This window comes from Natator depressus, chromosome 6 (assembly GCF_965152275.1).
Source record: "Natator depressus isolate rNatDep1 chromosome 6, rNatDep2.hap1, whole genome shotgun sequence".
In the NCBI taxonomy this organism is placed as follows: domain Eukaryota; kingdom Metazoa; phylum Chordata; order Testudines; family Cheloniidae; genus Natator; species Natator depressus.
The window spans coordinates 14,514,608-14,539,968 of NC_134239.1; the positions used below are offsets into that span (position 1 = coordinate 14,514,608).

A 25,361-nucleotide genomic window follows, 5' to 3' on the forward strand; every position below is an offset into this window, starting at 1 on the left:
ATCTGATGGAGGCAAATACCTTCCCCCCACCGCACCCCTTCCCCTGGCAGCCTCTGCCCACGCCGACAGCCCCAGCCCTGCGCTCCTGCCCCCACTGTGCCAATGCCCCTCAGTTCTGACCCCACAGCCCCACCCTCCCCGCTATTGCATTGCTAGGATGCCCGCCTCCCAGGGTATTTATAATAAACTGTGCCAAATAGCAAGATGCCAGTCCCTGACCTGGCAGACCCAGGCAACTCGTTTCACCCATGAGTGATCCCAAACCCAGGTCTGTGCAGGTGGAACTGCCCCCATTGTGCCACGTCTCTGCCCTCCCAAGGAGACAGGCGCTTTGCTGGGCCCTAGCCTTAGGGGCACCTGGGCCTTGTGCCAAAGGAGAAGGAAGAGTTGCCTGATGCCAGTGCTGTCCGGCTGGCTGGGGTAGGGGCTGAGCTTTGCGGGAGGGAGGGGGGCGGTTGTTGCTCAGCTAGCCGGAGGGCCAGTGCCAACACCAAGTGCTGTGTGTCTGAGTTTGAGGACGGCCAATGTAAATATGTCTGTGCCATGGAGCCCCTGTGCCCAGGGGTGCTGGCCCTGCTGCCCCCTCCCATCCATGGCCCCCTGTATTATTGCTCCAGCCAGACCCCCCAGCTCCTCTCCCCTCCCCCACTCAGTGTTATAACACCCCCTCCCCCCGGGGCAGGGGGCTCTTGGGGTGACTTAACCCTGGGTCCTTTTCCACCCCCTCCATGGTGGGGTAGGAGAGAGGGCAGGGTATGGGGGGAACATTTGGCAAGGAGACTGGGGGAGAGGTCTCCCTTCCCCTGTTCTCCCACATCTCCATGGTCTCCCAGCCCCCAACCGCATGCGAACCTGGCTGTGCTGCATGCACCCTCCTCCCCCGCCCCGTGTGATGAGTTCTACCCGTTCTGCCAGTGGCTCTTTTTTTCCCCCTTGGGGAGCGATTTCCTTGGGGGGGGGAGGTTGGCCCTCCCCCCTCGCAGTGTCTGTAAATATTGGTTTCTGGACAGTCTCTTCTCGGGGTTAATTTTTGGCCGAGATTTGAATGTGATTTTAACGAGTGGAGAAGAAAAAAAGACAACTGAGTTTTATAATAAAAAAGTGAAAAAATGGGGCTTTGCCTGTGGCGGCCGGTCCGTGGGCTGGGCTGGGCTGGGGTGACTCAGAGCCGGTGCCCCCACCCCTTCTGGCAGCCTCCTAGACAGGGGTCACTTGGGATCCTGTTCCATGTGGGTGGTACACAATGGGGGGCTCAGCTGGGAGACCCTGGGCCTTGGGGGGCAGGAAGAGTTGTCGGGGGCTCAGTTGGGGGATCCTGGGCCACAGGGTTGTACATGGATGGGGGTATATGCTAGGGGATCCTGTGCTTTCGATGCTGAGCCGCAGCTCCCCCAGCTCTACCAATAAATCCTCTCCCCCTGTCAGTTTCGGTTCCCCTCTGCTGGGCCTTGTGGCTGTATCAAAGCCACCCCCTCAAGGCAGCTGTTTCTGGGCTACAGGAGCAAAGCCCTGCCTACCCGATGTGGGCCCTGCTCCTAGTCCGAGAAAAGGGTCCCTGGTCCTCGGAAAGAGCCCTGCGTTCCTGCTGGGAAGGCTCAAAGCCAGTGGGTCCCAGGGACAGTCCCTCTGTGCCCAGTATCCCTTCCCCAGCATCCCAGAGCCAGCTCCACCCTGGTTTTCAAACCCCTCAGTGGATAATGAACTGGCAGTGAACTGTTCCCATGGCTCATGCCTGGCTGGAATGGGAACTGCAGAGCTGTGTGTCAGAGACCCCATGCTGCTCCCCGCCACTGGAGATTCTCCCTGTTCTCCCCATGCCCCAGGCCTGTGTTCGGCTTCAGAAGCTGCTGGGCCCTTGTCCTGCCACTATTTCCTCCTGAGGGATTTGCTTCAAGGCAAACAGTGGCTCCAAGATGCTGAATGGGGGAGGTACGTTCCAGCTGAGAGGTGGATTTAACCAGCTGTAATAGAACAAGAAAACAACCAGGCAGTGTTATCCCCTTCTCCAGCGCTGGCACTAGACAGGCAGGGCTGGCACTAGGAGGTGCTGTGCTGTGCTGAAGGGAGCAGGGTGGGGACTCAGTTGAGGGCACTGTGTCCCCTTGCAGTCAGTGCTGACCCCAAAGTACCTGCAGAGTGCCATGCTCTGGGGGAGGGGGGGTGTCTTTCTCATGCCTAGCCAATCTTTGCCTTGTGCCCCTTGTGGTGGGTAAAGATCCCTGGCATGTTTGGGGAGAAGCAAGTTCATCATCCTGGCTTCCCGGCCAGCTTGACTGACTCCAGCCTGCCTCCCTGCATTCCTTCTTCGGCATTCCCCATGATTCACCATTACTGCCTTTCCTAACCTCTCATTATCCCTGCAGAACGTGGTGCCCTGTACCCCATGGGGGGGCACCTCCCCAGATCCAGATGCCCTCGTGCCAAACCAGCTCTGCCTGCAAACAGGAAGCACAGATGGCAGCAGGGCTTGCATCACAGCAACTGACCCAGCCTCCCTGAGATCCTCCAAGCTGGCCTGAAGCAGCCAGGATGCCCAGGGTAGCCAAGTCCCGGGCTTGCAGCGAATGCAGGACCCCAAATTGGGAGATGCCTCAGCAAGCTCCCAGGCTGAGGTGTATGGGTGGGAAGCAACCAGAGCAAAATGTAACCATTCCTGCTAGCCAGATTCTTGTGATGGGGGTTGCTCTGGTCTTTTAAACTGCCACTATGGCTCACCCCAGAGGTGACTGCATCTCATTGTTGGGTAATGCTTATAAATATGGCTGCTGCATCCCACCCCAGAGGTGGCTGCATCTCCATGTTGGGTATTATTTATATATATATGGCTGCATCTTAGTGCCTGGTTTTAGTTATATATACAGCCACTGCATCCCACCCCAGAGATGGATACATCACAGTGCCTGGTATTACTTACATATAGAGCAGCTGCATCCCACTCCAGAGGCACCTGCATCTCAGCACCAGGAGAGGGATCCCAGTGTAAACAGCTACTGCACCATGCCCCAGAAGAAGCTGCATCTTAGTGCTGCTGGATTAAGCAATTCCACCCTCATGCTACGTAGCTGGTTAAAGAACTTTCTGGTTGGCCAAGATGAACAGTGCTGCAAAAAGGGGATGAGCCAATTTGAGGCTGATTTCACTGGAAACTACATTCCACCCATAGGGGCAGCGGTAAGGCTGCAGGTAGTTATTTGCATGGTAGTAGCACAAGAGCCCAGCAGTGTACCAGGACCCCTGTTGTGCTAGGTGCTGTACACACAGAACACAGTCCCTGCCTCAGAGAGCTGACAGTCACAGGGTACAGTGTTACAGCCAGTGGAGGTGGCAGACCTGTGCTAGCCCTAAACTAGCCGGGGTAGGGAAGAAAAGCCATAATGATATGGCGGTTTGGGCTAGCCACCCCAATACCAGCCTGTCCTGGAGCCTGAGTACAGGCTGCGGGTGCCAAGAGTCCTACTATGGCCAAGACTCCATGCATCTGAAAAAGTGGGCTTTTTACCCACAAAAGCTTATGCCCAAATCAATGTTAGTCTTTAAGGTGCCACCGGACTCCTGGTTGTTTTTGTGGCTTCAGTCTAACATGGCTACCACTCTGATAAGAGTTCTGGCATTGCTAGTCCTGCCCACATGACAACTGCACCTTCACTTTGGAGTGTAGACGCATACTGTGTGCTTCCACAGTACAATAAGGTACTATTATCACAGGGGGCGGCTCAGGTGACCTATGGGGCAGGCAGGGCTAAGATGCCCAAGGGGGACAGTTAAGATGCAGGTGGCCCATGGAGGGGGACAGTTAAAATGCAGGAGGCGGGCAGAGCTAAGGTGGCCTCAGGGGAAGGGAACAGGGATCAGATGCCCCAAAGGAGGGCAGTTAAGATGCAGGGGGCTGGGCTAAAATGCCCCAAGGGGGCCAGTTAATCTATGGCTGGGCAGGGCTGAGATGCCCCAAGGGGGTAGTTAGGGTGCAGCGGGGCAGGGCTGAGATGCCCCAAGGGGGGGTAGTTGGGGTGCAGCGGGGCAGGGTTGAGACTCCCCGCAGGCAGTAAGCTGGGGGGCAGGCGCGGGGCGGCCCCCCAGGGCGGTGTAGGGCTCGGGCGGAGCAGGGTCCGGGGCGCCAGGGCCCAGCGAGGCCGCCCGCCGCGCTCCGCCCAGCGACGCGCCGCGCTCCGCCCCGCCGCCCCCGGCCGCTGCAGCGATTCCGGGCCAGGCCCCGCGCCCGCCGCCCGGAGCCGCCAGCGCCGCGCAGGGCAGCCGCAGCCTCGGCCGGGCTGGGGACATGGTGACGGGATGGCCCGGGCCGGAGACGCCTTCCCGCTGCACCTGCTGGCCTGGCACAACCGGCACCAGGCGCTGGAGAGCGAGCTGCGCACGGGGCAGGTGCGGGACCCCCTGGGATTTTCCCCACCCCGCCGGGCACCCGCGGGACCCCTCACCCCACCCCGCCGGGCACCCGCGGGACCCTCTCCGGGACCCCCCACCCCACCCCGCGGGACCCTCTCTGGAACCCCCACACCGCCGGGCACCCGCGGGAAGCTCCCTGGGACATCCCACCGGACCCCACTGGCACCCCTGGGGATCCCCCCGCTCTGCTGTGCACTCCTGGACCCCCCGGGATCCCCTCACCCCACCAGGCACCCCTAGAACCCCCCTGCTCCACTAGCCCTGGGATATCCCCCAGTCCGCTGGGCACCCCTGGGACTCCCTACCCAGCTTTGCCCAGCACCCCTGGAACTCTCCCCAGGACTTATCCCACCCCACCAGGACCCCCCACATCCCGCCAAGCACTATGGGATCCCCTAAGCTCCCAGAATCCCTCCATCCCATTGTGACACCACCAGAACCCCTCACTCGAGCACCCACTACCCTACCAGGCACCCCTGGGCAACACATTGCGGGCACCCCCCCACCCTGCTGGGTGACTCCCTATTCCTCCAACCCCCCACCCCCACCCTGGACCCCCTTGCATTCTCCACCCCACCAGGCACCAGCCATTCCTTGACTCCCCAGCACTCTCCACCCCAGGACCTCCATCCCGCGAAGCTCTCCCCATTCCACTGACCCCCGTCCCAGCAAGCACCCTGCCAGTCTGCTGGGTACTGGTCACCTGGCAACCCCTATACCCCCAGGACCCCCCATTCTGTTGGGACTCCCCAGAATCCCCCACTCCACTGGGCATCCCTACCCTGCTGCAGCCACCCGTGGTACCCCCTGGGGAACCCCACCCATCAGGCACTTCTGGGACCCCCTAATCCCACCAGGAGCCCCACCCTACCAGGCACCCCTCTGGACCTCTCACCCCACCAGGCGCACTTGGAACTCCACACTGCTGGGACCCCTCAGGGCACCCCACCCCCCATGGGTAGCCCCACCACAGGGACCCACTAACTCCTCCCAGGACCCCCACCCCACTGAGCACACCCCTCCTCTGGGGCTCCCTCCATGGGGACCCCTGGGACTTCCCCCACCCGATCAGGAACCCCCACCATAGGTATCCCGTAACCCACTTGGGATATCCCACTCTGGCGCGCGCACACACACACACACCACTGAGCATCCCCTACTAACTCCTATTCCTACACTAAGTACCCCCCACCCCTGAACCTCAATCCAGCATCCCACTAACCCTGCATCACCACTCCCCAGGTGTCCCCTAATCCCATATCCCCCCACTGGGTACCCCCTAAACCCGGGTACCCCCTAATCCCCATTCCTCTACCCAGGATCCCCACTCTCCATTTCTCCACTCTGGTACCCCCACCCCAACCCAATACCCTCTCTACTCACCCCTCTGGGTAGCCCCCATCCTCCATCCCTTCACCTGGTACCCCACACCAGGACCTCTATCCTTTCCACTTTGGTACCCTCGCTAGGTACCCCCTAACCCCCTCCTTCTGGTACCCCCCAGTACCCCTATCGAGGAGTCACCCCACATCCTCACCCCAGTATCTGCACCAGGTACCATCTTAATCCTACTCCTATCATTGCCCTATTATATACCCCGACCCTGGTACCCCCACCCTCCATTCCTCCACCTGACGCCTCTACCCAGCATCCACCCTACCAGGTACCCCCCACCCCAGGTTCCCCTGGTTCCTCTTTCCCTCCACCTGCCCCCTCCCTCTCCACCAGCATCACTCCAAATGGCACCAGGTACTGGAGAGCAAGCAGCACCCGGGCAGCCCCTGGCCCTTACTTCCCAATCAGCTCCCCCTGCCCCAATCCCTCTCACTAGGTCCCCACATTCCCCAACTGGTACCAGGCACTGGAGTGTGATCTGCTCACAGGGCAGGTGTGGGATCCACCCCAACCCATAGCCCAACCAGCACTGGGCTCTGGAGAGTGATCTCGGGGCATAAACCCACATCCCCTGCCCTCAGTGCCCCCCATGACCCGTATCTGCCTGCAGCCCTCCACAACCACAGTCAGGAGCTTGACAAGAAGTTGGGAGGAGCCATAGGGGAAGGGGGCAGGACAAGGCACCCCTACGTCCCCTCACTGCCATGGGAGGGGCACCTCTCTGCATAAGTGAGGCTGAGGAGCTGGGCAGGAGAGTCTCCTTGTGGGGGAAGGGGGCAGGCAGGAATGGGACCCAGGAGTCCGGGATGGCAGTGGGGGTGTTCACCCATAGAGGCCCAACAGCTTCCAGCCCCAGCAGAGAGGCCAGAGCCCAGGATGGTGAATGGGACCCAGGCCTCCAGAACGGCAGTGGTACAGTTGGGGCCCTAGCTTAGCCCATTGGGGAGTGGGGGGTGTACAGCTGTTGACCCTGCGGTTCCCGTTCAGCATGATATCGAGTTGATCGACCCACGGGGCCGCACGCCCCTGGAGCTGGCCGTGTCTCTGGGCAACCTTGAGTCGGCCCAGGTGCTGCTGCGGCACAACGCCAACGTGGGCAGGGAGAATGCCAATGGCTGGACAGGTACTGGCAGGGGGAGCACACGGAGCTGGGGGAGGGCAGGTATTGGGAGCTGGGGGGGCAGATATGGGGAGTCGGGAGGCTCTGGTGCCAGCCCCTCTGCTGCATGGCTCCTGCCCTATGGCACGGAATTTCTCCCCCACCAGCTGCTGGAGGTCTCAGCTGGAGTCTCAGCCTCCCCTCTGCCATGCTCCTCGGGGCTGGTGCCCATGGACCTGGCATTCAGACCTGGACTTCGCCAGCAAAGGGCCCTGTGTTGTGCCGTTGGGTACCTGGCTTTGCCTGCCCAGGGCAACGGGTTGGTGCTGGCCATGCCCGGGGGTGTGTGCAGGGGAGGGAGCTGGCTTGGATGCCAGTGTTCAGGGGGGACAGGCAGTGCCCTGCACCTGATGGCTCCGTGTTGCTCCCTCTCTACTCCCCCTCTCCTGCCGTCCCGCCCCCAGTCCTGCAGGAGGCCGTCAGCACTGGGGACCCTGAGATGGTGCAGCTGGTGCTCCAATATCGTGACTACCAGCGTGCCACTAACCGCCTGGCTGGCATCCCCGAGCTGCTCAACAAACTGCGCAGGGTCAGTGTGTGCGTGTGCCCCCAGCCAGCTTTGCCCTGGGGTACAGACACCCCCCCGGGACCCCAGCTCCCTGGCACCCCCATTCTGGGGTACAGACACCTCCCCCGGGACCCCAGGCCCTTGGCACCCCCGCCATGGGGTACAGACCGCCCCGGGACCCCCGCCGTGGGGTACAGAGCCCCCGGGACCCCAGCCGCCTGCCAGCCCTGCCCTGGGGTACAGATACACACACCCTGGGACCCCAGCCCCCTGGCCACCCCCGCCCTGGTGTACAGGCCCCCCTCCCCCCCCGGGACCCCAGCCTCCTGCCATCCTTGCCCTGGAGAACAGACCTCTCCCAGAACCCCAGCCCCCTGGCACTGCTGCCCTGGGGTACAGATGCCCCCTCCCCGGGACCCCATTCCTCTGGCACCCTCCCCCTGCCAGCCCCTAGGTGCTCCCTGAAAGCTAAGCCCTGGGCACCCGCAGTGCAATGGATCCTCCTGCTGCTCCTCTGGGGATGCATCTGGGATCCCCCAGGATCTCGGACAGGAGCACACCTCGGATCTCACCCAGCCCTGGGGATTTCCCAGTCTGAGATCTGTCCCCCAGGATCTCTGCTGGGATCCCCTCAATTCCCCTGGGATCCTGTTCTTACCCCCCACCCCCAATCAGGTCAGGGAATTCCCCTCATCTCCAGATCCGGATCTCTCTTCCCCTGCCCCTCCCCGATCTGATCACTGCAGGGAATCCCCCCATGATCTCCCAGACCCCAATCTCTGCAGGGATTCCCCCCTCCCCGCAGACCCTGATCTCCCCTAACCTGATCTCATCCCTTTGCTGTCTCCTCTCTTCCAGGCCCCTGATTTCTACGTGGAGATGAAGTGGGAGTTCACCAGCTGGGGTGAGTCCGTCCCTGGGGGCTCACAGCAGGACACCCCCAGTCGCCTTCCCCAGTGCCAGAGACCAGGGCTATCCGGCTACATGGAGGGGGGAGACTAGAGCCCCTTGGTCATTGTGCCCACCCAGCCCCTATCCTGCCCCTGATCTGCCAGCAGCTGGTGCCTCCCTTTCTGGGAGCTGAGCCCTAGGGTGGGGGTTTGGGGTGAGGGAGCTCTGCCTGGCAGTGTGAAGCCCAGCCCCATACTGGAGTTCCCGGTGGCTGGGAGGAGGAACTGCAGGCATGTAGACACAGACCCTCCCCAGCGGGGCGCAGGGCTGGGCTGTCAGCATGCAGGTGGGGCAGCTGCCTCCACTGCCACGCCCCTCCCCTGCTCACTCTCTGTCCCTCCCCCACAGTGCCCCTGGTCTCCAAGGTGTGCCCAAGCGACGTGTACCGGGTGTGGAAGCGCGGCGAGAGCCTGCGGGTCGACACCACCCTGCTGGGCTTCGAGCACATGACCTGGCAGCGCGGGCGGCGCAGCTATATCTTCAAGGGGGAAGGTCAGAGATGCCCCCAGCCTCCCCGGGTGGCAGGGCCCCTACCCGTTCCTGTGCCCCTGGGGGAATTGGGCTCTACTCCCTCTGGATGTCTGTGCAGGATGCACCTCCCCGATCTGGCTGAGTAGTAGAGCTGGGCCTCTTTCCACTCCCCCACATGAGGAGCTCCCAGAGATGGGACTGAGACCACAGCTGGCCCAGCCCCAGGGAGGGGAATGGGGTCACCGCCAAAGGGAGTTGGTGCTCCATTGGGATATGGCTGCTGGGAAGGGCCAGGGAAGCAGTCTGCCTGCACCTAGAGTCCCAGAGGATCCTGGAGGGAGGCTGAGGCAACATCACCATGGCACCTCCAGCCCAGCCACGGGTGGGGTGCGGCTGTGGCACTGATATGTCCCTTCTCCCCCGGCCAGAGGAGGGCGCCGTGGTGATGGAGGTGGATCACGACAAGCAGGTGGTCTACACAGAGACGCTGTCGCTGGCCCTGCACGAGCCGGAGCTGATGCTGGCTGCCATGCAGCCCACCGAGGAGCATGTGGCCAGCCGGCTGACCTCACCCATCGTCTCCACCCACCTCGACACCAAGAACATCGCCTTCGAGCGGTGAGCTGGGGAGTGGAGGCACGCGTGGGGGGCATTCATGCAGGCTGACCGCATGGGAGCGGGCCTCTGAGAGGGGAGCGAGTGTGGGAGGCAGGGTGCACGAGGACATCCATGAGGGAGGTGGGGGAGTACATGACTGGGGAGGGAGGCTAGTGAAGGAGGAGCATGCGCACAGGTGGTGGGTGAGGTGGCTGTGCACAAGATGTGCTTGTGCTAGAGGCTGTGGACAGTGGGGGAGGGGGGATGGGCACGACTGACATTTGTGTGGTCGCAAATGGTGAGCGGGGCCGTGGATCCATGTGTGTGATGGGCCCTTGTACAACCGCGTGTGCTAGTGAGCAGGGCAGGGGACCTGCATGTGTGATGGGCCCTTGTATGACCGCGGGCGCTAGTGAGTGGGGCAAGGGATCCGCATGTGTGATGGGCTTTTGTACGACCGCATGTGCTAGTGAGTGGGGCAGGGGATCTGCATGTGTGATGGGCCCTTGTACGACCACGTGTGCTAGTGAGCGGGGCAGGGGATCCACATGTGTGATGGGCCCTTGTATGACCATGTGTCCTAGTGAGCTTTGGATGCGGGGATAGTCTGTGTGTGCGACAGGCCCTTAAACAACCATGCGTATTAGTGAGATAGGCAGGGGATCCTCATACAACTGCATGTGCTAGTGAGAGGGACAGAGGAATCCACATGTGCAACAGGCATTCATGTGACCACATGTGCTAGTGAGTGGGATGGGGGTGTCTTCATGTACAACGGACCCTTGTACGACCGTGTGTGCTAGTGAGAGAGGCAGGGGGTCCACATGTGCAATGGGCTTTCGTATGACCACATGTGCTAGTGAGCGGGGAAGGGGGCGGTCCGCATGTGCAACCGGCCCTTGTATGCAATGGGCCCTCATATGGCTGCATATGCGAATGAGAGGGGTAGGGGGTCTGTATATGCAACAGGCCTTCATGTGACTGCACGTGCTAGTGAGTGGGGTAGGAGAACTGTGTGTGCTAGTGAGTGGGTCGGGGGGTCCGCATGTGCGATGGGCCTTCATATGGCTGCGTGTCTGAATGAAGGGGCAGGCAGTCCGTATATGCAATAGGCCTTCATATGATTGTGTGTGCTAGTGAGCAGGGCAGGGGATCTGCGTGTGTGATGGACACAATTGTGTGTGCTAGTGAGTGGGATGGGGGGTCCGCATGTGCGATGGACCCTCATACAACTGCGTGTACTAGTGAGCAGGGTGGGGGGGATGTGCATGTGACAGACCCTCATAGGACTGCTCATGCTAGTGAACAGGGTTGAGGGGTGACCAGGCCTTTCCTTGGGCATCTTGTCCTTCAGCACCATACCTGCCCTTGGGGTTGGAGAGCAGAGCCAGGGCTGGGAGGTGCACATGCCTGCAGCTCTTGTGCAGCAGCCCTACTCACACCTAGACACTGAAAGGAGGCGCCAGGGAGGAGCAGAGCTGGGCTTGAGCAGCTCCTTCTGGAGGGAGCCTGGGGGAGACGCAGCCAGGCATTGGGGCATATGGGGGAGGGGAGGGGTCTGTCTAGGGCAGGCTGGGGCAGAAGTGGAGGAACGCAGCATCTGACCCGGCCATTCCCATCTTGGCAGGAATAAGTCTGGGATCTGGGGCTGGCGCTCGGAGAAGATGGAAGTGATCAGTGGCTATGAAGCCAAGGTAAATTCCCATCCTGGGGGTGCAGGGGATGGGAACCTTAACTGGGAGGGGAAGACTGGGATGGGGTGGGACCTAGACCTCTGGGATGGCAGTGTGAAGTCCTTGCTTGTAGGGGCTTCACAGCTCACAGTTCCCCGAGGGAGGAGAGACTAGGAAGGGGAATGGGACCCAGGTGTCTAGGAGCAGGAGGAGGTGCTTACCGATACGGGCCTCGTACGACCGCATGTACTAGAGACACCAAACCAGCAAATGGGACCCAGGTGTCCAGGATGGCATGGTCAGGGGAGTAGCTCATGGGTGGGCCGGGGGGGCTGGGAAAACTGATTTGCACCCCATGTCCTGGCAGGTTTACAGCGCCAGCAACGTGGAGCTCATCACTAAAACAAGAACCGAGCACCTTTCGGACCAGGACAAGTCCCGCACCAAAGGTAACACGCTGTTCCTAGCCAACCAATCAGAACATGCAGTCTGCAATGACCCGCCCCCTTCCCCTCTGACACACCGACCCTGGACATCCAATCACAGTGCCAGATCCACACACATGCACAGCATAGGATTGCCAACTTGCTAATATTCAAAAACTGGGTACTCCAGCAGGAGTGCCGGAACCTCCCCTGCCCCGCCTCTTCCCCTGAGGGGCCCCCCCTACTCCTTCCCCCCCCCTTCATCCCTGTTGCTCGCTGCTTTTCCCCTCCCACCCCCCGGGTCACGATGGGCTTGCCTGCGGAGCCAGGGCTGGGAGCTGCAGCTGCCCGATAAAGGCAGGAGGTGGCCGTGGCTGAGTGGGGCTGGAGCAGATGATGACCCAATGCCTCTCCACCTCCCACACCCGAAGTAACTGGACATTGGGCGTCCAGTCAGTAGATCTGACCAGACACTGTCAGGTCCCCATTTCAGTCGGACTTTCCAGTCGAAAACCGGACACTTTGCCACCCTAGCACAGCACCCCTTCCCCTGCGACTGTCCACCCTGGCCCCAGCCCTCTGTTCAGACTGCCCCCTCCTACTCTGATATACCCACTCTGGACATCCAATCACAGCACCCCAACCCTCCCCCTCTGACATGCCGACCCACTGTGCCCTGTACTTCCCCTTTTGACAGACCTTCCAATCACAGCACCCACCTACAAGGGCCTGGCCCCACGCCCTGACCCTCCCGTTACAGTACCACACCCATCCCTCCCCTCCAGTCACTACCCCACAGACAACAGCCCGTCTCTCCACCTGTCCATCATGGCTCAGGCCCCACTCCCCGAGCACTTGTGTAAGCTGCCCCCCATGCTGAGCATTCTGTATCCACACCCACATCAGACCTGATTGGCCCTAGCAGATTAGCCTACCCCAGGGCACAGAATGAGCGTGGTGGATGTTTCCTCAGGGGGCGGGGGAGGTGTGGGAGGGAATTCATACATTCTAGGGAGGTCTTTGAGTCTAACCTACTCCCACCCACCCCATAGGCTCCAAGACACCCTTCCAGTCCTTCCTGGGGATCGCCCAGCAGCATGCCTCCCACAACGGGGTGAGTGACGGGCCCCGCATCTGCTCTGGGAACTCGAGACGCGCGCCTGGTGTGGCAGGGATCAGGGCAGAGGTGTCACGTTCCCAGCCACGAGGGTAGAATCTGGGGATGGGGCTGTTTGAGGGTTAGGGGTGGGGGGAATACAGCAAGTGAGGGGGAATTCAGCACAAGGGGCACAGCCAGAGAGCATGTGAATGGGGGATCTGACTCCCCCTCCTCATGCCTGCCCCCTCCAGGCCCCGGTGCTGCAGTCCGCCACCCTCACCAACCCCACGGCCATCACCCCAGAGGAGTACTTTGACCCCAGCTTCAACCTGGAGGCCCGCAACATTGGCCGCCCTATCGAGATGTCCAACAAAGTGCAGAGGTGAGGTGCGGGGTCAGGGCCTGGGATGACAGCAGAGTGGGAGAATGCGCTAGAGGAGTGGGAAGAGTCGCTCTGCACTCTCAGCCAGTGATACTGCGGGGCATGGAAAATCCACCCTAATTCTAGCTCCCCTCTGTCAGAGAATGGGACCCAGGTGTCTGGGATGGCAGGGCAGGTGTTCACCCCTAGAAGTTCCTGCAGCTCCCAGCCCCCAGAGTGAAGGAGAGGCCAGGACAAGGAATGGGACCCAGGCATCTGGGACAACAATGTTGAGTGCTCGCCCCTAAAGGGCGCCAGGCCTGGTCCTTTGCTCTGCGTAGCCAGTGCTGTGCAGGAAGAGGGGCTGGGGCAACTGGTTGTGATGCTCCCCCGGCCATGACAGGTTCAAGGCCACGCTGTGGCTATGTGAGGATCACCCCCTGTCACTGGTGGAGCAGGTGACGCCCATAATTGACCTCATGGCCATCAGCAATGCCCACTTCGCCAAGCTGCGTGATTTCATCACCCTCAAGCTGCCGCCTGGATTCCCTGTCAAAATCGGTGAGTGGGGCTTTTGGGGAAGGGGCGGGGCTGCAAACAGGGGAGGGGCAGTAGTGAGGGAGAGAAGGGAGCAGATCTGATGGGGAGTGGCCTGGCTGGATTTGGAGAGCAATAGATGTGGGCAGGGGATGGGTGGAGGGGAAGGAATGGCTAGTATCTGGGGAGTCTGAGGGGCACAGGGATGGCTGGAGATGTGGTGGGAATTGGGGGAAATGAGGGCCAATTGTGGGGGGGATGAGGGTTGGCAGGGGTCCTCCAGAGTGGGGGGGAGTTGGAGTGGGGTGGCAGGGATTGGGGGCAGGGGAGTTGGGAGGGGTGGCAAGGATCATGGAGAAGGGTGACTGGCATGATGGGCAAGGAGTGGCAGGGATCATGATGGGGACAGGTGGCTGGGGGCCATGGGGAGCTGGGTTGGGGAGAATGGGGGAGCTGGAGAGGGGTGATTACGGGGCAGGGGAGGGGCAGCAGGGATCACGAGGGGGACTGGAGGATGGGGGAGCTGGGGGGGGTCTGAGGGGCAGAGGAGGTGTGGCAGGGATCATGAGGGGGAGGGGTGGCTGGGTTTGTGAGGAGCTGGGCTGGGGTGGCCGGGGGAGGTGGGGAGGGGTGGCAGGGATCATGAGAGCAGTGGGGTCTGGGGGCCAGGGAGGATAGGGCAACTGGGGATGAGGGTCTGAGGGGCGGGGGAGGTGCAGCAGGGATCATGAGCAAAGAGGGGTGTCTGAGGGTTGTAGGGAGCTGGGCCGGGGGGGCTGGGGGCCGGAGAGGATGGGGGAGCTGGGGAGGGGCAGCAGGTATCCTGAGGGGGAGGGAGGCTGGGAGCCAGAGAGAGTGGGGGAGCTGGGGAAGGGAGTCTGAGGGGCAGGGGAGGTGCGGCAGGGATCATGAGGGGGAGGGGTGGCTGGGGGCTGTAGGGAACTGGGCTGGGGGGCTGGGGAGGATAGGGGAGCTGGGGAGGGGTGGTTATGGGGCAAGGGAGGTGCAGCAGGGATCATGACAGGAAGGGGTGGCTGGGGGCCATGGGGAGCTGGGCTGGGGGGGCTGATGGGCGAGGGGCATGCCTGGGGGCTGTACCATCTGTTGCTCCCAGTGTCTCACGCTGTCATGTTCATACACACACACACACGCACACACACACACACACACCAGAGATCCCCCTCTTCCATGTGCTCAATGCACGAATCACCTTCAGCAACCTGTGCGGGTGTGATGAGTCGTTGAGCTCCGTGCGGGTCTGTGGCCCTGCCCCCAGCTCCTCTCCAGGGGACGCCAGAGAGCCAGCTGCAGGGGCAGAGGCGCCCCCCAACCCCAAAGGTAGGGGAACCTGCAGGGGGCTGGGGGGCTGTGCACACCAGGCATCCCACTGCAAATCCCACAGTGACCCCAGTCTCCATGGGGTCGAGGGCCAAGGCAGTGTGTGTGTGGGATGGGTGTCTCTCTGGGCAGGGCAGACTCCTACGGGTGGAGCAGTGTGTCTGTGATCCCAATAGGGTATGGGACCCCCCACTCTCACCCCTCCCCCTTTCCCCAGTATTCCCGTTCCCCTGCGAGGTGGACCCGGTGGTGTTCGAGGTGCCACAGGGCTACGCTATGCTGGGCGCTGGCCGCAACGAGCCCATGCGGGACGAGGATGACGACCTGCTGCAGTTTGCCATCCAGCAGAGCCTGCTCGATGCTGGCACCGAGACTGACCAGGTGAGATCCGGGCCGGGACTTTTCCCTCTCAGGGTGCCAGCTCCGATCCGGCCTTAGGGTGGGGGGACTGATGGGCTCAGGGGGGCAGGGAATGGGACATGGGACCTCTCCCCACGTGGGGCACTGGCTCTGATCCAGCCCCAGGGTGAGGGGACTGGTGGGCTCAGAGGGGCAGTGAATGGGACATGGGGCCTTTCGCCTCTCAGGGGCACTGGCTCCAATCTGGCCCCAGGGCAGGGCACTGGCTGGCTCAGGGGGACCCGGAATGGGGGACAGGGCCTTTCTCCTCCAGGGCATGCCAGCTCCCTACTTTTGTTCCTGTGCGGTTGATGTGGGGAGCTGTCTGGCTGGTTCAGGGGTGTGGGATTTGGGGTCTCTGATTCAGCCAGGGAGGGGAATATTCCCGTGTTCTGATTGGTGCCCTGGACTGCAGGTGACTATCTGGGAGGCGCTGACCAACACGCGCCCAGGCTCCAACCCCCCTTCCTATGATGAGGAGTTGCAGCTGGAGCGGTGAGTGAGTGGAGCTGGGGTGGGACAAGATTCATGCCAGGCCTCCATGGGCAGCAGGCCCCTACCTTCCATCCCTGGCCTCCCACATAGCCATTCTCTGGGCTGGCAGGGTGAGGCAGGGGCTGGTCAGTGCGGGTGGGGCTGAGAGAGGCAGGTGCTGGTTGGTGGGGGGGTGGGGCTGTGAGGGAGGGGCTAGTTGGTGGGGGCAGGGCTGTGTGGAGGTGGGTGGGGCTGTGAGATGCAGATGTTGGTGGGTGGGGGCAGAGCTGTGACCGAGGGGCTGGTCGGCAGGTCCTTTCCTAGCTATTCTGGTGTCTTACGCAGCCCCAGGCCTCCACAGGCGGGAGCGGGGCGGGGGAGGCGGCTGTGTGGGCCCCACCCCAGGCCTCCATGGGATGGGGGGGACTGGCCACTTCCTGCAGGAAGTGGAATGACCTGGCCCCAGCCTGCTCCGCTCCCCTGGCTTTCAGCCGTGCTGCCGGCGAGTGCTGGGGGGGCGGTTCCCCCCAAGTCTGGGAGCCAGGGGAGCGGAGCAGGCTGGGGCTGGGTCACTCCACTTCCCGCAGGAAGTGGCCAGCCCCTGTCTCCCACAGAGGCCTGGGGCCCCACACAGCCCCCTCCCCCCGTGGAGGCCTGGTGCCAGCTCCCCCTGCTCCCGCCCGCGGAGGTCTGGGGCCCCAAGCTGTCATCCTCCCCGGCTCCTGGATGCAATCTTCAGGGGATTGGGGGCAGGACTGGGGAGAGGTGGGGTGGAGCAGAGGCGGAGGCCCTGCGCAAGAGCCGGAGCAGGGGCTGGAGGAGCACGCAGCTGTGCCGGGCACCAGGAAATTTGGTGCCCCAAATTTCTTAGTGCCCTACGCAGCTGCGTACTTTGTGTATGAGTAAGGACGGTCCTGCTGGATGGTGGAGGGGCTGTGAGAGGCAGGTGCTGGTCAGTGAGGGGATGGGATGGGACTGGGAGAGGCAGTTCCTGGTTGGTGGGGGAAGAGCTGTGAGGGAGGAGCTAAGGACTGTGTGGGAGAGGCTAGTCGGAAGGGGGCTGTGAGGGAGGGGTGAGTTGGTGGGGGCAGGGCTGTGAGGGAGGGGCTGGTCGGTGGGGGTGGAGCGGTGAGGGAGAGGTTGGTCATGGGGAGCGGTGCTGTGGGGGGCAGGGCTCTGGGGGGGGGCTGTGCGGGGGCTGCGAGGGAGGGGATGGGACTGAGAGGCAGGTGCTGGTCGGTGGGGGCAGGGCTGTGAGAGGTAGGTTCTGGTTGGTGGGGAGCATGGCTATGGAGAAAGGACGGGGCTGTGAGGGAGGGGCTAGTTGGTGGGGGCAGGTGCTGGTCGGTGGCGTGATGGGACTGTCAGAGGCAGATGCTGGTTGATGAGGGTGGGGCTATGAAGGAGGGGCTGGTTGGTGGGGGGTGTGGCTGTGAAGGAGAGGCTGGTCATGGGGGCGGTGCTGTGAGGGAGGGGCTGGTTGGTAGGTGGCAGGAGCGGGGCTGGTTGGTAGGGGGACGGGGCTGTGAGAAGCAGGTGCTGCTTGCTGGGAGTGAGGCTGTGAAGGGGCTAGTTGGTGTGGCGAGTGGCTGTGAAGAAGCGATGCAGCTGTGAGGGAGAGGCTGGTCTTGGGAGGCAGGACTGTGAGGGCAGTTGCTGACACGCATCTCTCTCCCCCAGCGCCATCCAGGAGAGCATATTCCTGCAGTCGGGGCAGGGCCTGGCTGCAACGGAGTCTGGTGGCGGAGGCAACGGCAACAACAGCATCGTCCCTCCTGAGGACAGCCTGGCACCCAGCACCAATGGCTCCTCCTCCTCGGCCCTGCCTCCCCCGGCCTACCCCAGCTTCGACGAACAGCTGCGCCTGGCCATGGAGCTGTCATCGCGGGAGCAGGAGGAGCAGGAGCGCCGGCGGCGTGAGGAGGATGAGGAGCTGCAGCGCATCCTCCAGCTCTCCCTGACGGAGAAGTAATGCCCCGCCTACCAGCAGGGGGCCCTGAACCCAGCCTCCCCCAAGACTCCCAGGGGTTCCCCAGTGCCCTGGCTTTGCTGTTGTATTTTTAACCTTGTGGGGGGTACCCGTCCCATTCCCCACCCCCTGTCTTGCAGGGGGCAGGACTGGACTTGACGAGACACCCTCTGCCTTTCCCAGGGCTCTTAGTCCCGCTGCCTCTTGGGTCTTATTTAATTTAACTCTTTTTTTTTTATGGTTATTCTATTCCCCCTGCCTGGTGGAGGAAAGTTTTGTACAGCTAGGAGGAAACTGAAGAATGAGGGAACAGAGGAGAGGAGGAGCAACAGAGTGGCAGAGGCTAAGGAGAGCCCTTGGCTATAGAGAAAGCAGTTTCCAACTGGACTCTTAATACGTGTTGGTGGAGGTAGTGGGATTCTGAAACTGGGACACACTCACTCTGTCCTGTCAGCCCACGTGGGCAATAGAGGTGAGGGCAATGAACGGGGTGGGGTTAGAGATGATGGGGCAGGGCCAGAAACCAGATGACTAGGGTGGGGATGCTACATTCATGGGAGCTGTGGGATGTGGCACTCAAATAGAAGCAGGGCCAATAATTTTCAGTCCTCTGTTTCGCCTCCTGAACCCCCTGTGTGTAGCTGCCATGTCCTCTCCTGCCTGTTTAATTTATTTTATTTATCTCTCTGCAGCTCTAGAATGGGGAGGGCGAAGGGTGGGTTTTGTTTTTTTAACTCAACTCCAAAGGTTGGAAAGGGAACAGCTGCGTTGAACGGTGGCTCCTGGCACCTGCAGGGGCTGGGTGTGGGCCTCTGTGCAGCAGGAACCATGAAATAAAAAGGAGAAACCAACCAACCCCCTGGCTCCAGCTCCCTTCATTCTGCATGTTGCACCCTTTGGCCTGGGCCTTTACTGGTGCATCAGCTGCCTGAGAGAGGGAATGGAGCCAGCATCCTGCTTGGAGCATTCCCTCCGCTCTGGGGTCCCTCTCTGGCCAGCTTCCCCCAATGCAGATGGGATCCCCAAGGGGGCACCGTGTCCTGCTGGCATTGGGAGGCCTTGCTGCTTATCTGGGGGCTTGGTTGCATCTTGCTTCTTTACAGGACAGAAACACCCAGGTGTGCTAGGCCTGGCTATGTGCCCACTGCTGTTCCGGGTGGGTTCCTGTGGTTTCTGAGACAGAGCACAGTGAGCGCTGCTAGAGGGCTCACGTGCCAGTGGGCAAGGGAGCCATTTCTGCGCCTGGGAGTCTAGAGAAGAGAAGGGGCCAAGTGGTTGCACTGGCTTTCATTAACTCCATTAATCCCTGAGCTGCAATTCAATATCCACCCCCTAGTTTACCCCCTTCTTGTCACCCCCACCCCATTAGTAATGTCTTAGGAAGAAGAATTTCTGCTCTAAATTGTGTGCTCATCAGTTGGAAAGAACAGAGGAGAAAGACTTGCACATACGAGCGGATTACAGGATAACGATGAGCCACCAATGTGATATGGCCGTGCAAAAGGCAAATGGAATCCAAGGATGTGTCAGGTGAGGTATTTTCTGTACCGGTAGGGAAGTGTTCGTGCTGTTGTACAAGGCACGGGTGAGACCTCATCTGGAGTAGTGTGCGCAGTTCTGGGCACCTGCGTTCAAGAATTCAGAACTGGTGCAGAGAAAAGGGTCGCTAGGATGTGTGACACAGGAGGTAACTGTCCCACTCTACTTAGCTCTAGTGAGTCCACAGCTGGAGTCCTGTGTCCAGTTCTGGGTGCATGCTTTGGGAGGGATGTGGGCAAACTGGAGAGAGGCCAGAGGGGAGCAACAAAAATGGTCAGAGATTTTAAAAGGAGGAAAGGTTAAAAACAGCACGTTTAGTCTTGAGGGGAGAACCTGATAAGTCTTCAAATATGTAAGGACTGTTATAATGAGGCTGGGGATCAATTGTTCTGTGTGTCCACTGAAGGCAGGGTGAGAAGTAACGGGTTTAATCTGCAGCAAGGGAGATCTAGGTTCGATGGTAGGAAAAACTTTCTAACTCTAAGGGGAGTTCAGCTCTGGAACAGGTTACCAAGGGAGGTTGTGAAATCTCCATCATGGAGGTTTTTAAGAACAGGTGGGACAAACCCCTGTCTGGGAATGGTCTAGGTTTACTTGGTCCTGCCCCAGCATCGGGGGCTGGACCTGATGACCTCTCATGGCGCTTTCCAGCCCTACACTTCAATGGCTCTATGAGCAGGGGCCTGTTTGACAAGAAAAGACTTGGGAGAGTTTGGCTTGTTTAGCCCGGCAAAACAAAGCTGGAGCGGGGCTGTCTCTATAAGTACAGCAGGGAGGGAGATGAGCGATTTAAAATAAAGGACAATGTTGGCACAAGAATGGAGGGGGAGAAAGTGGCCAGGAATAAACAGATTGGGAACTAGAAGGTTTCTATCCACTAGCGGAGTGAGGGGCTGGTTCACCTCCCACTAGGAGCAGTGGGGCAAACATCTGGCCTGGTTTTAAGGTGGATCTTGGTAAATATATGACCAGGATTATATGATGGGGTTACATGGGAGAGCAGGGGACTGGATATGATCACCTGGATGGTCCCTACCAGTTCTGTGTCCCCATGGCAATGTTTCCCATCTCCCCATCAATTTTCCCTATTAGATCCCAAGAGTTGCTGTCAACATGGCCTTGAACTGGAGCAATCAAAGCACACCCCTCCCCCCAGCCGATGGGCAGCTGCTGCCTGGGTGGGAACAGGGTGTTATGTTGCCGGGACAGAGAGGTGCTGCCCTGGCCCATCCAGCTTCAAATTCCAAAGCACTGCGTTCCTGGGCAATGGGTTTGCTGGGGCTCCAAACCCTGTGCACCTGGGACATGCAGGCCTGGGGAATTGGGAGGGGCAAGTGCCTAGGACGGGAATAGCAGGTTCAGCGGCTACCAGGGATTGAGGTGTATTAACAGAGCGTGGGCTGGGATAGCAGGGGGTGGTGGGGCAGAACAGAGGGGCCCCTGGCAGAGCTGTGGGGGGCAGCCCAGGTGGGGTTGTGGGGCAGGACCCAGGGGCACTGGCAAAGCTGTGGGGGCCAAGTCAGGACTGGGAGAGCAGGCGGCTGTGGGGCAGGACCCAGGGGCACTGGCAGAGCTGTGGGGCAGGGCCCAGGGCTGGCAGAGCAGGGGGCTGTGGGGCAGGACACAGGGGCACTGGCAGAGCTGTGGGGGTCAGTCCAGGACTGGGAGATCAGCGGCTACGGTGGGGATTGAGGGGCGCCACCCTGGGAAACGCTAGCAGGGGCTCAGCTCACCCCACGCCCCCTTCTCGGCAGCCCCTGTCGCCCGGGGAAGCCCAGGGGCCGGGCTGTCCCTTTAAGAGCCGCCCCCAGGGGAGGCGCCTGGCGCTGCAGCCTCCCGGCTCTTCCTGGTCCAGGCGGCGGCGGACGGCCGGGGTCGCCCAAAGTTTGTGGCAGGTGGGGCCGGGGAGCGCATGGCGCTGGTCACCGTCCGCAGGTCCCCGGCCGGCAGCGGCCACAGCTCCCCCACCGGCCGCAAGGTGAGTGCCTGTCCCGGACCAGCCGGGAGCGCTGCCCGGACTTCCCTAGGGACCCCTGCCCAGCCCCAGCTGGACTCCCCGAGCCGGGCTCCCCCTTCCCTGACCCACCCCCGGGCCACCCAGCCCCTGTCCCAGCTGGGCTCCTCTTCCTCCTTTCCCATCCTCTCCGTGCCTCGGCGCTAGTTCCTGCGCCGGCTTTGGGTTGTCTCTGCTTCCTGCCGAGCTCCATGACTGGGGGAAGGAAGCTTGTGGAATGGTTAGTGCCCTGCAGCGCTGGCTGTGGGGTGTACCCGGCTGCTCCATCCCCAGCCTCTCGCTGCAGGGAGCGGGGTGGGAGCCCTGGCTGTGGGGTGTGTCTGGCTGCCCCAGCCCCTCGCAGCAGGGAGCGCTGTAGTGCACGTGTCAAGAGGGCTGCCATCACACATGGGTGCCCAGTGCCTGTGGCTGGCTCTAATTCCCCTTGCGCAGCCTGTGTTGCCCTGTGGTTTATCAGGCACCGGTACTGACTTGTCATTAAGTTTCACAAACGGACACTTCCTTAGGAGGCTGCTTCCCCTTCAGTTAGTGTTTTGCAGTCTGCAAAGTCACGCTGAGTGCACCGGGATCCAGGGCCCCAGCGCCTGGGCTCACGCCCCAGTGCCCCTCCAGCAGGATCCACACCCCAGGCACTAGGGCTAGGATTCACCCCCCCCCCCCCCCCAGTCTCCCTCCAGCAGGATCCACACCCCAGGCACTAGCATTAGGATTTATACACCCAGCCCCCCTCCCCCAAGCAGGATCTATGCCCCCAAGCAGGATCCATGGCCAGGATTCGGAGTCCCAGCTTCCCCTTGTACAGCCGTCTCCTGGCTGCGTGGGCTTGTGAGCATCGTGTCTGGTTGCGTGCACTCTGCTGGGAGCTGCCGCTCAGGAAGGGTTGGGATGCTGTTAATTTTATTTTCCACACTAAAAAATGTCAGAGGAAATTGTTGCTGGGCTGCTAGACCCGTTCCGGCTCCCAGGAGGGAACGAAAAGATCCTGATATGCAGGCTGAGGCTATGGATGATGCCCGAAAGGGCTCATGGCCCAGTTGTTGCTCCAAATAGGTGGGAGGTGTCACGGTGATGCCTGCCCCGAATGTGGCTATTTCCCCGTTGCAGCCTGGCAGTGGGTGGCAAACCCCAGCCAAGGTTTTGGAACTCCAGCTTCCTGTGTTAGTGAATGACCTCAAGCGAGTGCCTTGCAGGCTGGAGGGATCTGCAGTAGCTCCAGGCTCCATTGGAGTAGAGGGCACAGGGTGCAGGAGTCCCTGACCCTGCTGCCAAGCCTGGCTCCTCTGGCACATCAGCCACACTCCCCTGCTGTCCCTTCAGCTCTCTGTGCCCACTCCTGGGAGGAGCAGGAGTCAGGTGACCCCTGCGGGCTGCCAGAGCTGAGCAGGAATCCTCCTGCAGGATGCTTCTTGGACACAGGGGGGCGCTGCACTGAGGGCAGGGGTTCTCTCCTCTCCCCTCTGCTCCCCCCTGCTAGGTCTGCTATCTCTGCTATGTCCGCAGTTCCCCCCTAGGCTGCCCCTTCCCCACCTACATGCCCCCAGGAGCCCTCCCTCATTGACTTTCCAGGCATCCCTGGCTCCCCTTGCTCTGTTGCTCTCATGGGGAGCTTGGCACACCCCACCCTCGGGAGAAATGCCTGGTACAGGGTGGATGAACCAGGCCTGTGTTTCAGACTCCCAGCGCATGCGTGTGCCTGGCAACACTGCTGTTTTGTTTACAGCCTTCACGAAGTATTTTTGCTGGGGAATTTCCCCCATTGTTTAAAGGAAGGTATTCAAGAACGGGATACAGGGACTGTGATCCTCCCCTGATTCCAGCTTCTTGTTTTTAGGTCTGGGGCACTAAGGGTGACACAATACAAGGCCACCGTCTCTGAACTGAGAGCTCTGCTGGCAGAGTGTGAGACTCCATCGGCACCACTGGGCCCCTGGCAGGGTGATCAGTTGGCCGGCTCCTATTCAGACATCTGCAGGCGCTAGCTGCTGCCCAGCACTGCCGCTCAGGAATCTCCCTGCGGCCCTGCAGTGTCAACTTGTTCCTGGGGGGCTTGAGGTGCCGCTCACACCCCAGAGGGTTGGAGGAGTTGCCCCATCCTCATTCCTTGCTCTGGACCTGCCCACCCTGTGCTGGAGTTTGGGGGATGGGACCACCTCATCTCTGGCCCCAGCTGAGTGCCATGGGGTCATAGCCCACACGCCCACTCCCTGCAGGGGAGCAAGTCCTGCACCCAGCCTGGGGCTGATCTATCTGTCTGTGGTTCTTTTGCAGGATGAAGAGCTTTCCAGGAGGAGCCAGCTGCAGCGACGGTGAGGTGCCATCCCTATAAACTCCCCCCCCCCAGCCAAAGGGGAGCTGGTTCCCAACCCCAGCCCCCCTCTACCTGCTCCCTGGTCACTGGCGGGAAATGGGAGGCAGGTAAGGGGGTCCCACCAGGGAGGAGCAATGACCATGCACCCTGCTGTTTGGAAGGAGGAAGTGATGCTGGGATTCCCACGCTGGGCACTGCCTGTTGCATTTGAAGGTCTTGCCCTATAGCGGCTGGATAGGAGAAGGGACTGTGCCCCATATTGGCCCCCCAAGCATCCAGGCTGCTGAGTGGGTGGGTGTTCCTATCAATCCCTCTTCACCCTGCTGACTTTTGAGTCCTGCCCCCATGAATCACCCCAGCCTTCCAGAGCCCCAGGGTGAAACTAACCTGCCCCTGGAGAGTTTTACCTCTGCCCCCTGCAGGCATCTGATCACCTGCTCTGAAATTGACCAGGGGCTTGTTAGTGGCCAAGCTCTGAACAGCTGCTGAGGCACAGGAGCCACCTGCCTGCAGACTCAGGCAGACGCCTCACATCTGGGCAGTTGTCTTCACAACCCTAAGGGTTACAACTCATTTCTTTTTCTCAGTGGAAGCTGGCGTGCCCAAATTTGACAGAGTAGGTCCCTCCCCGCCCCTGGGGCCGGCTTCCTTTGTAGGTGCAGGATGTTCCTCTGTTTCATGCCCATGTCCCCTCCCCATCTGCCCCCAGCCACAGCTTCGTCATGGTCAAAGGGGCCGCCCTGCTCCTGCAGGAAGAGGAGAAGCTGGAGACACTGCAAGAAGCCCCGCCCTCCCCGGACCAAATGCAAAGCCAGCAGGAGCAGCACCTGCAGCTGATGATGGGGCTGCTGCGGCAAGAGGACGCCATCCACCTGGTGAGACGGGGCACAGCTGGCACAAGGTGGCTTCCAGGAGAGACCAGACTAGGGGGCAGAAACAATGGGACAGGGGGCGGAGATGGGTGATGGGGACAGTTGCCACATCAGATCATCAAACCATTGGGTCCATCCAGCCCAGGATCAACGCTTCACTTCACCTCCTTCCTTGCCAGCTTGCCCCATATCAGCCCCATGGACCCATCCAGTCCAGCATCCCCCCACTGTGCCCCATATCAGCCACATGGGTCCATCCAGTCCAGCATCTCCCCCGCCGCCCCAGATCAGCTCTATGGAACCATCCAGTCCAGCATCTCCCCACCATCACCCCTTACCCCAGATTAGCCCAATAGGCCGATCCAGCCCCACAGGCTCCAGTGCTGCAGGAGCAGCTATCTCTGTGTACCCACAATGCATTGCTCCCACCCCACCTCGTCCTGGCACCCCCATTTGGGGGGCCGAGGTCCCCAGCCTGTGCTCTGGGCGGTGAGGGTGAGCACAGCTTGGAGCAGCCTAGTGGGTTTGATCCTGGTGCTCAAGGAGGAAGCAACAACAGGATATATACTGTAGGTGGGGAGGGGAAGGGGCAGACTGCGCCCTCCATGCCTGTGTCTCCCTGCACTCCTACTGCCCCTCTCCTGAGCCCTGTTACTCACTGCCCCGCCCCCTCCCTTCTTCCCAGTCCCAGCTGCAGCTGCCCCTCCCCATCCTGACTGCACCGGCCCAGTTCCTGCAGCACCCTCTTCCCCCCCCATCCCACTCCCCACAGCCCTGTGTGCACAGACTCCCTCCCTGGCAGGCTGGCTCAGGGCTGAAGTCCATCCATTGCATGAGCATTATTCATTGTTTGCGATCCCAGGCCTGGTCC

At 61.1% G+C, this 25,361-nt stretch overlaps 2 protein-coding genes across 4 annotated transcripts in view; both read left to right on the forward strand.

Annotated features, from left to right (window-relative positions):
* Positions 1 to 4,211: 4,211 nt before the first annotated feature.
* On the forward strand, positions 4,212 to 17,772 carry ANKRD13D (ankyrin repeat domain 13D). Of its 2 annotated transcripts, XM_074954559.1 has the most exons (15): positions 4,212 to 4,377; positions 6,784 to 6,919; positions 7,360 to 7,484; positions 8,322 to 8,367; positions 8,763 to 8,906; positions 9,314 to 9,503; positions 11,110 to 11,176; positions 11,523 to 11,604; positions 12,633 to 12,694; positions 12,931 to 13,061; positions 13,444 to 13,601; positions 14,751 to 14,915; positions 15,133 to 15,296; positions 15,730 to 15,809; positions 17,469 to 17,772. In XM_074954559.1, the coding sequence occupies exons 1-15, from the start codon at positions 4,288 to 4,290 to the stop codon at positions 17,758 to 17,760; spliced, it is 1,932 nt and encodes a 643-aa protein (XP_074810660.1). In that variant the 5' UTR covers positions 4,212 to 4,287; the 3' UTR covers positions 17,761 to 17,772. The 2 variants fall into 2 exon arrangements, with proteins under 2 accessions (XP_074810660.1, XP_074810661.1); XM_074954560.1 differs by lacking the exon at positions 14,751 to 14,915.
* Positions 17,773 to 18,104: 332 nt separating this feature from the next.
* Positions 18,105 to 25,361, forward strand: part of SSH3 (slingshot protein phosphatase 3) — a 34,204-nt gene continuing 26,947 nt past the window's right edge. Inside the window, exons 1-4 of one of the 2 annotated variants that reach the window (XM_074954558.1) lie at positions 18,105 to 18,229; positions 19,127 to 19,287; positions 23,579 to 23,616; positions 24,328 to 24,493. In XM_074954558.1, coding sequence (XP_074810659.1) covers positions 19,279 to 19,287; positions 23,579 to 23,616; positions 24,328 to 24,493 — 213 coding nt within the window. In that variant the 5' untranslated portion in view covers positions 18,105 to 18,229; positions 19,127 to 19,278. Of the gene's footprint in view, positions 18,230 to 19,126; positions 19,288 to 21,121; positions 21,275 to 23,578; positions 23,617 to 24,327; positions 24,494 to 25,361 lie in introns of those variants that run through there. The other variant, XM_074954557.1, reaches the window with a different exon arrangement.